This window comes from Pectinophora gossypiella, chromosome 10 (assembly GCF_024362695.1).
Source record: "Pectinophora gossypiella chromosome 10, ilPecGoss1.1, whole genome shotgun sequence".
Classification (NCBI taxonomy): domain Eukaryota; kingdom Metazoa; phylum Arthropoda; class Insecta; order Lepidoptera; family Gelechiidae; genus Pectinophora; species Pectinophora gossypiella.
This window is the reverse complement of record NC_065413.1, coordinates 16,918,809-16,934,022: the sequence shown is the minus strand read 5'-3', so window position 1 is coordinate 16,934,022 and position 15,214 is coordinate 16,918,809. Positions and strand designations below refer to the sequence as shown.

Genomic DNA, 15,214 nt, shown 5'->3' with positions numbered 1-15,214 from the left:
AATTTTTTACAGTTGACGGTGCAACAAAAACCACTGTTTCGAACTGTTAATACTACCGTAAAGAGATCCTCATCTAAGATGGAAAGAAGGTTAAAAATTATAAAGATGCTCCGTGTAGCATGGACCTCCTCGGGGTAGGCATTATCAACAGAGTGGTCCAGCAGCAGCTATCACGTAGGGTGTGTGGGTGATCGTTATGTGTAAGGCGTCAAGTCTACTTCAATCAACATCAACCTGTAGTTGCAGTTTTTTCTGACGGTCGTGAGAGCAGAATAAATATATAATAGGCTAAATGAAATAAAAGTTTTCATAGGTATACATTTTATTGTACAAAGTTAAATTGAACCGCATCGTTGAATCAAAATAATATACATTACAATATTTACTGTACCAGCGACCACTCTATCCACAAACACATCGATATTGCCATATCACGTAAACTGTGTAACTTCAGTAATAGGTACAATATACCTACTTTAACATCAATTCTCTCACCGAATCGAGGATGTACAATCAATTTTATAATACGTCAACAAGATCGACAGCGGTCACTACATGTACGTGGACGGAGTGCCCGCCTGCACCGATCTCCTTACGTCACGAATCCAGTGTTTCAGTACAAACCGGAGCGGATGGGCGCCAGCTACTCCGTGGACACGGGCGGCGGCGGCGGCGGCGGCGCCAGGAAGGGCGGAGGCGCGCCCCAGGGCGGCGGGTTGAAGGCCGCGCGCCAGCCCGGCGGCGGCAGGCCCAGCATGCCTGCGGACGTGGTGCTCGTGACTGGTGTTGCCGAATAATCGATTATTTACCCAAAAGCAATCTACATATCGATGTGCATATCGATACTGTCGATGGGTTTATCGATATTTAGATTATTTAGGGGCTCAGAAAATAATCGATTATCAATAGATATTCAATCGATTATCGGGCAACACTACTCATGACCGAGACTACGTGTTTTAAGACCTCTTTAAAAAGACTATTCATTTTTTAACGCCTCTCTATTAGATTACTTCGCTGCTCAAGTCTATAAGACGAAACAAATTGAGTCGTTAACTTCTTTTATAGTGGAGTCAATAAACTCGGAGCTTCCTAACTAATTTCCAACTTGCCAGGGCCAGGTCTGGTTTTGATGGTAAGTATAAAATAATAAAAAAATAAAACAATATTAAATTGATACATGATGTAAATATCTGCTGAATCCCTCCATTATCTTAAAAACTTACACCTGTATTTTAAGATGTTAACTTCAATTTTGCTCTACTCTGTTCTAAGTTGAGGCGACCTCACTTCGACATCGCTCCACATAGGTCGATACGTATTTAAATGTAGGAGGCCGAGTCGAGTGGAGCAAGTCTCGAGTAAACGTGTTAGCACAACAGTCGGCACTCACCGGGCGGCGGCGGCGGCATGTGCGGCGGCGGCGGGCCCGCCAGGGCTCCGGGGGGCGCCGCGCCCAGCGGGTGCTCCGCCTGCAACAGTCTCATTTAGTCGGATGTGAACTGGTTTGCGTCCAATATAATCCGTAAATACAATCAATATAATCTGGCTCGCCACGATACGGGCTGAGGCTGAGCCCAGCATGGTTAATTCTGTTGAGGCTTAATTAACGTGTTCCTGAACCATTTATTTGAATTGTAAGTCATTGTTTCACCGTACCTGTCCGGGCGGCGCGGGGTGTGCGGGGTGCGGCGGGGGCGGCGGCAGCGGCGCGCTGCCCGGCGGCGGCGGCTGGCAGCCTGCGCCTGGGGGGGTTTTAATTATTGTATAGCAACACAAGTGAGGGGGTGGCGGCGCATAGCAACGCGAGTGAGTGAGAGGCACGTACCTCGCCAGGGCGCGGGCTGCGCGGGCGCAGCGTGGGGCGGCGGCGGCGGCGGCGGGAACGCGCCCACGGGCGGCAGCGGGGCGGGCAGGCCGCCTGCAGGAGGGAGAAACAAATAAAATAATAATAATGTATGATAATAGCGAAAACATTATTTTTTGTTTATTCCTACGGTCGACGTCCTCTAATACTCTCTTCTTGCTGGCTCACGACTATTTACTTTAAGGTCCGCCCTCCTCAGTGTGCGTCGCGAGGCCAGCCGCCCCTGGCTTGTGTCCGGTTGTAGTTTTACATTCTGGAGATCTTTCTTCACGTCTGCCATCCAGGTGAGACGGTCATTCGTATGATAAATAATTAATTAATGGCATGTAACTAGCATTGTAAATTGCGCAGGGTCGGTAGCTGATTTGATGTGTGGCATCGACGCGCATACGAACATTGTGATACAGAAAATATACATATTGTGGCGGAAACTGCAGGACAATACTTTGATGCAAATCGAAGCGTGGACGAAGGATGGTAGTACATGTGAATGCCCCAGTATCCTTACCCGGCGCCGGCATGATGGCCCGCGCGGGCGCGTTGCAGGCCAGCAGCCCCGCGGGGCGGCGCGCCAGGGCTCCGCCCCCCGCGCACCCCCCGGGCCCCACCACGGGCGCCTCGCCCAGCTCCGCCATCAGGGACATGTACTCCTCGTCGATCTTGGCCTGGAGGATACACCACGTCAGCACAACATGTACAGTTTTGTTTACCGGGGCAACAAATGTTATAAACTAACACGTTCAAGGACAGAACTTGTCCAGCCGACGTATGGTCGTATGGCGAGTCCCCCGCATGCAAGAGCGACGCACCTTGTTGGCGTGTCCCCCGGGCGCGGCCTGCCCAGGCCGCTTGGCGCGGCAGTCGCGGGCGATGTGGCCCGCGCCGCCGCACGACGAGCACACGATGTTGTTCGTCACGTTGGGCTTGTCCGGGCACTGCAACCAGAACGTATTGTAATGTCCACTGTCGTCGTGGTTTGTTATATTTTTTATCCAGGTCATGTGGGCGGTGGCGCTGCAGTTGTTGCCAGTGTGTGGTGTGTGTGTAGTGTGTGTGGTGTGCGTGGCGTGTGTAGTGTGTGGTGGTGCCACTCACGAGCCAGGTCTTGTGGTCGGTGGCGCTGCAGTTGTTGCAGCGCGCGGCGTCCGTCTCGCGCAGGGTGCCGTTGAGCTGCGCCAGCTCCCGCAGCTGCATGCGGCGCAGGTCGTTCTGCCCCTCCGGCACCTCCACGCCCTGACGGATCACCTCCTTGATCTTCTCCACCGCCTGACAATGACGGAAACAATATTTAATCACGGTCGATATAGTCTTCCAGCCGTATTCGGCAAGTCGCCTCTAAGAACGGCTAAAATGCGCTCTCATTAGAGTATCCAATGTTGGCAGTGAACGCGTAGTCCGCCGGTGGAGGCAGCTACCTTCTTGACGGCGTCGGCGTTGGTGGCGGTGATGTAGGCGTGCAGCGGCTCGTCCTCGCCCGGCAGCGGCTGCCCGTCCTTGCGGCCCACCTTGCCCTCCTTCACCGACCCCTTGCCGCGGATTATTATCTTCGCGCCCGTCTCCTTCTCCATCGCTGCCGAGTGACACAACAAACCGTTTCAGATACTATTTCTTAATAGACCGTCCAATTAAACTGATGTTGTTATGTTTATAATGGCCCCGATTCCTGCAGACACCGCCTAATTTTATTTTAAGTTATATCCGTCATTTTCATATCCGTCGAAAAGGAAAGGGACGGATGATTCACAGCTCTTAATTTTAGGAAGAATGAGTAAATGAATGAATAACCCGGGCGAATCAAAAGGTACGTCGCTGGTATGCAATCCGTTTGACGTGCTGTCTATTTAACTGTGTCGGGTTATTGACGGATGTAAAATTTTTAGACAGTTGGTTTAGATTTGTGCTTAAAATTGACGTGTGTTCCATAAATTTTATGCTTGTCAATTACCCGTCCCTTTCCTTTTCGGCGGATAAGAAAATGACAGATATAACTTAAAATAATATTAGATGGTATTTACAGGAATTAGCACCAATAAGTACCTTTAAGCGTGTTCCCGCGCGGCCCGATGAGCAGCCCCACGAAGTTGATGTCGGGGTGCTCCTCCTGCGGGATCATCACCTTGTCGTGCACGCGGATCACCGGCGGCCTGCGCACCACGGACAACAGCCAGTGTTATTGTACCACATATTGTGTAATAAAATAATATATTCTAATATTTGGTTGTTTCTATATCGAACAACACGGCCTCGATATCGCACTCCCGAGATGATGTACGAGAGGCGGCGGCGCTCACTTGTAGTCCGGCGGCGGCTTGAAGTCGGGGTTGACCTGCTGCATGCGCTGCACCAGGCGGTGGCGCTCCTCCTCCAGCTTGCGGCGCGTGCGGTACTCGCGCGTGTTCAGCCGCTTGCCGTCCGTGGAGTAGATGGGCTCCGGGGACGGGGACCTGCGGGCATGGCCGGTCAGCGGGGGCTCGCGCTACTCAACTCACTTACTCTATTGTGCGATTCCAGCGCACGTCATAGAGAAAGTAATAAGATATTCAACTTGTTGCGTTTACTTGATTAAAATTCGTTAATAAATTACAGAAAATACAAAATGATTTTGGTTCTCCTTGACGTAGGAGTGTATCCATTTAATCAACACGTCGGCCGCGCGGGGCGCCCTCGGCCTATACCTACTACATATATCTAACCTAACACCCTGAGAATGAGAAAAATATTATTAATTTGTCCTGAAATTTTATAATTTGATTAGCTCTGAAAATAATCGAATTATTAATATGATTATTGATTAGCCTGCTGTCGCTGAAAAATTTAACATTATTTTTAGATTAGAACGGTTCCATTATCAGATCGAACTAGCTTTGCGGTACAGTCAGACCTGCAAAATTAAAAAGAAATGTCTCATTACGGTGGACCACGAGTGCCGCCGGCCCGGTCGCTCGGCGTTTCTATATTATAGGCCGATCATTTTATTGGACATATCTCTTACTCAAGTTACAGTAAATAAGCATCAAGATTTAGAACAATTTAAATTATTCTACAATGGATACCATTGCATCGGACTTTCATTCGTTCGTTGGCTCAGCGCCTCTCTTAACTAATCAGTCCTGTGAACAGACAAGTCGCTTTATTCTTATTACAGCGTGGATGCCCTCATCTCCCGGCACTACGTCTCTCAGTATCGTAAATGAAGCAGACACACCAGTACATCGCACGCCCCACGTGACTTGATAGTAATACAGACAGCACCTCGTACGCCCGCTACGAGGCGGGCGGCGCCCTGCGCCTCACGCACCTGTCCTCCACGTTGGGCGCGATGCCGAGGTCCCCGGAGCGCAGCTTGCGGCTCACCTCCTCGATCTGCAGCTGCACTGCAAGGGAACGGGTTAGCCACCGCGCGGCGCGCGACCATTAGAATGCACCCAGCCCTTACTCACTATCAGTACTCGCTACGCGGTGCACCGTGACCGGCGCGGGCCGCTAGCCTAACACAAGCTCACTGGCTGAAATAAAAGTGGTTTGTAAGTCGAGTTACCGAGCACTGGCAAATTACAAATATTTTTTATCTCTTTATATTTCAACATTGAGGGGTAATAAAACACTATACTATGATGTCCAGCCCTCACATCGTACATCACTTATAAGCTAGCACGTTAAAAGTTTAGACAAATACATAACATCATAGAAAGATACGAAGGAAGACAAAATCCTGCAATACAGTCGATTAATGAAAGAAACTTTTAGTTGAAACGTTAAATACAACTGCGCAGCCGTGAACGATAGGTCATATCGAGAGAACTCTGGCCGTAGTATCGTACGCGTACACGCGTGAAGCTATCGCCGGCGGCTGCGCGGGCCGGGGCGGGCTGCAACTTACGCAGGTACTGCTCCTCCTGGTCGCGCGTCAGCGTGGACGGCAGCACGGTGGGCAGGCCGGGGATGAAGGTCTTGTCGTGCTCCGAGCCCTGCCAGCGCGTGCGCCGCCGCCGCAGGCGCCGCTCGGCCGCCGTCTCGCCGGGCGGGCCTGCGACCACGCCATCATGCTCATCATTACGGCGCTTGGCCTTACGCCACGTTCTAATATTTTTGCATAAATTGAACTACGGCGTAGGCGCCCGCCGCGATAAGGGCCGTTCCAATCAATGTCCGGTCAACTCGTGACTTCCTCCTGCATAATAGGACCACTAAGAGACTTACGATCCAGAGAGATCAGAATCTACCAATATAATTAACGCGAGTTTGTGAGGGTGTTGATATCTGTGACTCTTTTACGCAAAAACTACTGAACAGATTGTGATGTAATTTGAGTAATACAGCTAAAGAAAGGATTGTTATTATAGCACTCAGCCGCAGCTGTGCTTTAACTCATAAAAACAAAATTTAATCGAAAAAATCTGACAAGAACGGGATTTGAACCCCTAACTCTTGTCATGCCGTGACGAGCGTTCCCATCCTGTCCGGCGGCGGCGCCATCTATCCGAAACTTTAAATATTAACTTGGACCGATAAGGCAAAAAAAAACATGGACTCTTTGTTATTATTAGCATATACATCAGAAGAACTATAATTTTATTGGTGCTGATTCTGGTACACATCATCTCAGTTCATTTTAAGTTATACCTGTCATCTTTTTTTTCAATTTATGGAATTTACCGTCAATTTTGGGCAGAAATTTAAAAACCCCTCCCAAAATTTTATATTGCCCAGTAGCCCGACAGAATTAAGTGGACAGCACACTTCAAATGGGTTGCATACCAGCGAGATGCCTATTTTATTCGCCCGGGTTATTCATTCATTTTAAAATTAACAGTCGTCAATCAAATTCAAAATATTTATTTCGGAAACTAGTCAATCATCCGAACCTTTTCTTTTCGGCGGATAAGAAAATAACAGGTATAACTTAAAATAAAATTAGGTGTCTGCAGGAATCGGGGCCATTGTGTAAGATGGCCAAAATAAAATAAGAAATCTACAATTTTGGCAGGTACCTACTTTCCAAGGACGGACTTAGTTCGCGATCATAGTACACTATGCGGACGAAGTCACGGGCGGAACTAGTAGAATATTAATTAAATACTAGAGATGCGTCGAACAGTGATTTTACCGAATATTATACAGTTTGACTAATAACGAACCGAGTATTCCGTCGAGCTATCCAGTTTCGCGCTACGTCTATGGTAAATCCTCAAGGAGAGTTGTTGCATTATTATCATGAGCGTAAAGTTACAAAAACAAGTTTCTCGTTCATCTTGTTTCATAAAAATATTGTTCAGGTCAGTTAACAACTTTACAATTGTTCTTGATTTCTTGAAAAATCTTATTTCTATTCTTGCATGAAAAAAATATTGGAATTTTCGGTTTTGGTGCCGAGTGTTCAGAGTACCGAATAACAAAACGAATATTCGGCGCATCTGTATGAAATAGAAAATAAATGAGTGACAATGACCCTGTCCGTCGTCATGGTCGTCGTCGGGGTGGTGGTCGTCGTCGTGGTGCGGCGGGTGCCCCGCGGGCGGGGCCGGCGCTCGCTCGCGGTAGCGGCCCTCGGAGCGCGCCTGCAGCAGCTCCAGGCGCTGCTGCACGGCCGTGGGCGGTGGGATGGCCGTGGCGGCCGACAGCGCGGCGGCGGCGGCCGCGGCCGGCTGCACGGGCGCCGCGATGCGCCGCTGCGCCACGAACGTCTACCACGGAGGACACTCGCCCGTTAGTATTACCACTATCTATTTATATTTATTTTTTATCACTTCTACAAAATAATGTAATAACTATCGCTCTTACCGCATAATTCACATAGTTCTAGATAAAAATAAAAACCATTAAATTTTCAAATATTATTTGTGTCTTACAATTGAAATATAAAATAATAACAACACTTTACCTTGATTTCATATAAATTGTGCTGAAAATAATATTTTCTTTTGCAATTCTGAACAAGTGTGATTCTTGAAGATCAATTAATGTGTCAATGAAGGGCACCTCTTTGATAGAAATATGTATATTTCATGAGTTACCTGTGCAACAGCAGCAGCAGCGAGTATGGCGGCCTGCGCGGCCGGGTTCACGCCCGTGCTGGTCACCTGGCGAGCGGTTGCCTTGGTGGTTGTACCCACCATTTGGTCCAAAAGCGCAATGGTTCCATCCCTGCATTTAATGCAAACCAGTAAGATATCTTGATTTGTATTTTATGGTGATGGTTAAATATTATATTTGAATGGTAGTAACATACGTAAAAATTATACATTAACTGAATGACCATTTGAATTTTTCTTGAGATTGTACTTTCAAAACCGTAATCGACTTACCAATAAAAAATTAACAAGCGGAGAATGTTTATGTACGCACAGGACCGTGAAAAATGGAAAGAGGAAGGGGAGGCCTTTGCCCAGCAGTGGCATCTTGTAGGCTAGATTAGATTAGAATGTTTATGTATAAGCCAGGCCAGCAAAGTTAAATCATGTATGTATGTATGTTATTTAAATTTTAACACATGTTAAACTAAAAATCATTCAAATAAATCATTTTTAGACTGATCAACACTCATTTGAAATACCATATTTGCAAAAATTTGATTCTTAATTAAAATATTTAACATGATAATTACCCATTTTCTCATTACTCGGGTCTCAGATACATAATTATTCAAAAATACAATGTAATGGCAGAAGTATATTTAAGAATAATTGGTGCTTGATTTTGACCAGATATGTTTTACCTAGTATTATGTTCCTCTTTTGATCAGAATAATAATGCGTGAAAGATGTGTTGTGCTTGTGTGTAATAACTAGGGTTATCATTTATACCTAGAAACAAACATAAGAGATGTATGTCTGTGAAATTAGAAAGTTAAAGGAAGGCAACTTTGTACAGCACCATCTATATTGTTTAGAAGAATGTAGCCTGAAAACTCTCTCGGAGCGGACTGTATCTCACTCACACTTAAGCATAAGGGCACACGGTATGAATTAGATTTTTGTAATGAGTGGCCGAGGTGTGGTCATGGCTTTGCACTGCTCCTATATTTACACCACAGAATTAGTGGTTGCTTAACAAAACACTACTTTCATGTACCTATCTTTGGATTTTCTGCCTCTGCTCCTACTGCGCGAACGACTCCGACGCTTCTCTTTGTGCCGCTCGCGACTGCGACTTCGGTCTCTGTCTTTTTCTCTGCAAAACATCATACTGGTTAACAGAGCGAGCGAGATATCCCAAGGTGATTGTGCGGTGCCTGTCGGACGAGCCCGTTTGTTTACCTTTTGGAACGATGACGATCCCTGTCTCTATCGCGGTCACGCTCCCGCTCACGATCACGCTCACGGTCCCGGTCGCGGTCACGGTCACGGTCACGATCCCTGTCCCGATCTCTTTCCTTGTCGCGATCACGGTCTCGAGCTTTTTCACGATCACGATCCTTATGACGTTCACGATCCCGCGACCGCGAACGAGTTCTATGTCTGGAACTCATGGTAATGTATTATTGAACTTAGCAAATATTTTAACGTGAAACCGAGTCAGGTTTACTCGAAACACAGATAACAATTAAGCAATAGAAGCAAAATATTTCAATAGATAGATAGCTTATTCAATTCAAAATGGCCGACACGACATTATATTGATATTGACAGTATTGACATTATACCATGGCTCATTTTTTCTTTGCCCAAGGGCAAAAGTTAGTATGCCCATACAGCCAAGTCTTATTTTTTTCTTGGTGACGATTAATGAAATGAAGAAAGGTGATGACGATGAATGATGAAACCTAAGCCCTCACCTTTGGAGCAGACCCCTACTCTGAGCCTCAAACAAATTAACTTCAAAAGCTTGTATTCAGATTCTGGTAGACCCTCAGGGTAGACCTAATACTTGGTATATTCACTTGGGAAAAGGCAAAGGCTAAGCCGTGCAGTCATCGTCCCTTAATTTTATTTCTCGTCTTGCGTATATAGCGAGTATTATCTACTGGAAAAAATAAGGGTACAATACAAGTCCGTCAGGTGTTATCCTAAATTTCATCCAGGTCGAAGATTTGAAAGCTTGTTGATCGAAAGGCGTTTTGGTTCATAAAAAAATAACCGTCGATTTCAATATCGAATCAGGTACCCGAAGCCCCGGATCCGTAGAAGTAGTCGCCCGGATCCGAAAAAAACAGATTGAAACAAGAGTAGGTAAACTGTATTACATGCAAGGACCAAGTATTTGAATAATTATAATTCTATTACTTGGTCTTTGATTATCTGGCTGGATAGAGAACTACTTCTTTTATGGTAGATTTTTGGATCTTGCCATAAAAAAAAAATCTATTAAAGAATAGTGTTGTAGACTAAATTAATCGATCGATTATAAGCTATTTATTTTCCTTTTAACAAAATTCCCTATTCAATAATTATGTACGCAGAATCACGGAGGGTTACATATTTATCTGAAAATCGATAGGATCAGTGGGTAAAACACTGTTCAACAATAACAATTTATTTTCTTCAGTAAGCTTTTTAAAAAGAAGTCGGTCAAGTACGAATGAGACTCGCGCCCCAGTGCAATGATTTTGAAAAACTAATATTGTCTCCATACATCGAAATAGGTTGCGATTGGTTTACCAACTGTAAATAAGTTTGTAGGTAATCGTAAAAACATGTTCTGTTTATGATAGAGCAATAAATTCACGAATTTTTCCTTCACTTGTGCTGTATAAAAGACCTTGCTTCTTGCCAAATTTCATGATTCTAGGTTTATTAAAAGTACTCTATACGTTTTTGTACCCCTATGAAATGTATGATAAGGCAAAAATATTTTTTACATCTTCCAGGGACAGCAGCAAACAATGTTAATTTCAACTTCATATGCGTTCACGTTCTCCACCAACCCGCATTGGAGCAGCGTGGTGGAATATGCTCCATACCTCCTCCGGTTGATTGAGGGGAGGCCTGTGCCCAGCAGTGCGACGTATATAGGCTGTTTATGTATGCGTTCACGAGAAACTTGAGTTCTTGGAAGACAGAGAAGTGTGTCAGGATCGAAGCAAATGGAATTCTATAGTCTCTGCTTACCCCGGTGGGAAATAGGCGTGAGTTTATGTATGTATGTGTATGTTGGAAGACAGAGACAGACGAACTGCGACGCTATCAAGGTTCCATTTTCCTTTTCAGGTCATGACCTCAAAAAGATGAGCTATTTCATTGAGTAGCGCAGGATTACACAAAAATGAATATTATTCTCAATATTGTTTTTATTTTAAAGATCAAAATACATTTCTTACAACTTGTAACAGTTCAATTATGCCAAATTGCAATTTTTAGAACAATATAATTTGCAGGCAGGCTTTAAAATAGCTTTGCCAACAATGTCACTTAAAAAAACACAAAAAGATGACAAAGAAATTACAACAGCTTACAGCTTAAATATTACAAACATGCGCAGTCATTAATGTATTTAAAAAAAACGTAAAAATTATAATTGCTCCAGCTCCTGTATTGAACAACAGTATGTATAGCCTAGTAGAAATTTTGCAGAAGTTGGGAGCAGAATAATTTTTATATTGTCTAGAATATTTCAATATTACAGCAAATTAAAATGTCCCATGAACAAACCAAGAAATTAAACTTAATTCTAATACAATCATATTTTAAATCTCCTTATTTTCTAAGATATTCCTAGTACTTAAAAACTAGACTTAGTCCGGATCAACTGTTTGCTGAAGTCACTCCACTGTTTCACATATCAATCACTTAACTTTAGAAAAACTTTTTACTGATTGGGTGATGAATATCGCAGTTCTGATGTTGACCGGGTTCAAATGCAATGTGAGTCTTGTTCAGAATACCTGGTAAGAAAATAAATTACATTCTTGAGTGTTGTTTAGCAAAGGTGAAGGTTGTAAAAAAAATCCAAACAGTATTTATCTACTAACCTATAATTAAACAGGAGCTCCTGGTCCACCTTTCTTGCCGATGAGGGATTTGTGAATGTGAGGGATGACACCACCACCAGCGATGGTCGCCTTAATCAGGCTGTCCAACTCTTCATCTCCTCTAATTGCCAACTGTAGATGGCGAGGTGTGATACGTTTCACCTTAAGATCTTTGGATGCATTTCCCGCCAACTCCAACACCTAGCAACATTAGATACTTAGAAAAAGTAAATTTTTATGTAGGTACCTAAAATTATTTTAATTTAGGTAGCTACCTAAATGAAATGGCTAACAATGTAATGTAATATTCAATGTTCCTGGTTATAGATATCTACCTAACACACTTAAACAAAATTACCTACCAATTAATTAGTAGGTAGGTAAAACAAATTATTAACAAATTTAGGTTTCCAGACTTCCAATTCAAATGAACTTTATATGTTGCTTATTATTTATATCAATATCAGAAAATAAACTATAATAATTACCAATGCTTATTTTCCCGCCAAAATGACAAGTCTGTTTAATAACATGACGAAACAACGTTACATTTATTACCAGTACGAATAAATAACTAGCTTACTTTCACAAAAACAAGATAAAATAGTTTAATTCTTGGAAAAAATGACTAGTGGGTACCTAAATCTGCTTTGTATTTTATATCAATTATGCTAAAGGCGGCCATATTGACAAGGCGACGCGTACTTACTTCGGCTGTAAGATATTCCAGAATAGCTGCAGAATATACTGCCGCTGTGGCGCCGACTCGACCATGGCTAGTCGTCCTATTTTTGAGATGCCTGTGAATTCTTCCCACTGGAAACTGAAATGATAACCCATATTAACTCGCAGTTTATCGATTTCTCAATAATCAGCTAGTCTGCCGCCATACTAAAGAGGTCATGAGTATTATTTAATTTTATGAAATACGATTTCTTTAACTTATTATTGTTGTTTTACATATGTAAATTCATAAAATTAATTATAAAAACGATATATCATACCTGTAGTCCAGCCCTTGCTGATCTGGATACTGCTTTCGCCTTAGCTTTACCCGAATCTTTGCCCGCTTTTCCACCAGCCTAAAAATCACGAAAAAACCTATTAATTTTCATCGTACGGAGCTGAAACTTCGCCAGGAAGCGTATCACGTCACTATCCATCGAATAACACAAAAAAATCGTCACAACACAAACTGATTTTCACGAAATCTTGAAAAACTCACCATTTTGAAACGTGTAACACACAATTACCACTCAATGAACAACCAACACAGGAAAGGCGCCAAGCCAAATCAACGACACAAAGATGGCAGCTCAGCGCTTGCTCGCGGAAACACAGTGTGGCCAATCACAGGTAAGCGGAAATGTCGTAAAAAACAAGGAGGCTTGATAAAATTAACCAATCAGCGGCAAGAAAAACGGCGGGCTAGTGGCACAGTGCTGCCAAGCCAAGCTAAGTTGAGTGTTGTAAAACGGAACTACATTCTTTTTCTACGTTTCGTTGCACGCATAGTTTGAACTTTTTTTAAATATAAAATTAAGTAAGATTTTCTATTCTCCCTTTTGGATTATTTCTTATTCTATGCGTTTGGTAATCCAAAACCGTAAGCTTAGATTATCCGTTTTTTATCACACGTCTAAAAATACGTCATACTATAACTATTTATTAGTTATCAATCACAATTACAAAAACTTAAAATAGTGTTACAATAAAATTAGGCTGGGGTAGACAGATTAAAAAGAAGAAAAAGCCGGTCAAGTGCGAGTCCGACACGCGCATTTAGGGCATAGATGAAGGTTCCGTACAATTGACAACATTTCATTTTTACTAAGGTGCCTTAAATCGAAAACCATTTCGAGATATTTCTATGATTTACACAAAACACATTTTTTCAGATATTTTAATTCAGTAATAATAGAAATATATTGAAAAATCCACGAGGTCAGAAGAGGAAGGCATAATAAGTTCAGACCTTTACATAAAAATTATAAAAAAAGTAAATGTCATACATAACATGACACTTTGTTTGCGACTTGTTTTAAATACGCATGCAAAGGCACATTACATTATACTGCCTTCATTCTATCAATGGCAGAATCCAATTTTCAAAAAATATTTTTTGTAACTTCTAGTGGAAAAATCTTGAAAAGAAAAAATACGTGTCTTCTATTTAAACAAGTACTTTCGAAATAGCACAAAAAAACCACGGCTTAAAAATTTGAAATGTTGTCAATTGCTGAAAATTATTAAAGAAAAACTATAGTACATTGTTTTAAGTTTATGTTGTTTTGTAAAACTATTGTATCCAAAAACTCCTTATATCGACATAATTCCATACATCGTGATTAGTTTACCAACGGCAAATAAGTTTATAACCGCAGGAACACATTTTTTTTGTGATGGAACTAATTTTACGGTTTCCGGATTGTTTCCTTTACTTCTGATTGTCCTTTTTGCCAAATTTCATGATTTTAGGTACTTATCCATATACCATTTTATATGCTTTCCATAAAGTACCCCATAGGTTTTAATTCCCCTAGCTTGACTTTTTTTAAAACTTCAAGGAATCGCAGATATCTGTATTTAGATGTTAATTTCCACTTGATACCTTCACGCGTTCCCGAAGAAATAGGGTCTTGACAGACAGACGGACGGACAATAACAGACGATCCTTTATTACTCCTCATCCTCCATTTTGAGATTCGGAACCCTGAAAGACAGGCTACTTGCAGCACCCTTGTGTACCCAGCATAATACATTGACCGAGACACGTTGGTTAATCAGGATGTCATATTTTTTGTCCGGAATTATTATAAGACATTATTTTTACGTATAAGTACTACTTATTGACGGATTGTAATTGGCGAGTCTGCTCACTGTGATCGCGTGCGTGACTTATTTATCTAACCGTTATACATACATACACTTAAACAAATTTATTTCAAGTCCATAATCCCTATTGGGTTTGCATATCCATGCCATAATTTAAGAATTCGATAACCTAAAGCATGGCCAATAAACCGCATTTCTCCATGCCCTATAAGTACTACATGTCCAGTCCACAGATGTACGCTTTTTCATTTCTCCCATTATACGGATACAGTATTGTTATATAGACCTAGCGTAGAAATGATCGAGTTTCGAGTTCGAGATGGTGGGCGTAGGCGCGTGGTTTATTAGGCAAACAATGCACCGTTCATGCTGCGAGTTTTGTAAATTTACCTTTTGAAATTAAAATAATTACAATTCGATTCGTTTAGGCATTCTATACTTAAATTGGTAAAAGTGGTAGATAAAATATCGTACTTACAACGCCAACGTAACGTAAAAGGTATCATAAAGTATCGGACGAAAGTAAGGTATTTAATAAGGTAAGGTGTAGGTGTTTGGTATGTCCTGTGTGTGCAATAAAGTACCTATTTGTTATGTTATGTACA

General features: G+C 42.6%; 2 protein-coding genes across 2 annotated transcripts; both read right to left on the bottom strand.

Moving 5' to 3' along the window:
* Positions 1–304: 304 nt before the first annotated feature.
* Positions 305–9,475, bottom strand: LOC126370447 (splicing factor 1). The gene is made up of 16 exons (XM_050015283.1): positions 9,124–9,475; positions 8,939–9,037; positions 7,882–8,011; positions 7,317–7,551; positions 5,748–5,894; positions 5,166–5,241; positions 4,159–4,311; positions 3,905–4,011; positions 3,283–3,437; positions 2,963–3,133; positions 2,677–2,802; positions 2,163–2,532; positions 1,829–1,921; positions 1,660–1,709; positions 1,394–1,472; positions 305–759 (listed from the first exon to the last, which is right to left on the bottom strand). The coding sequence occupies exons 1-16, from the start codon at positions 9,333–9,335 to the stop codon at positions 644–646; spliced, it is 2,319 nt and encodes a 772-aa protein (XP_049871240.1). The 5' UTR covers positions 9,336–9,475; the 3' UTR covers positions 305–643.
* Positions 9,476–11,075: 1,600 nt separating this feature from the next.
* Positions 11,076–13,151, bottom strand: LOC126370010 (histone H2A.V). The gene is made up of 5 exons (XM_050014632.1): positions 13,000–13,151; positions 12,779–12,856; positions 12,484–12,597; positions 11,775–11,975; positions 11,076–11,687 (listed from the first exon to the last, which is right to left on the bottom strand). Exons 1-4 carry the CDS (start codon positions 13,000–13,002, stop codon positions 11,781–11,783), a joined length of 390 nt encoding a protein of 129 aa, XP_049870589.1. The 5' UTR covers positions 13,003–13,151; the 3' UTR covers positions 11,076–11,687; positions 11,775–11,780.
* Positions 13,152–15,214: the final 2,063 nt, after the last annotated feature.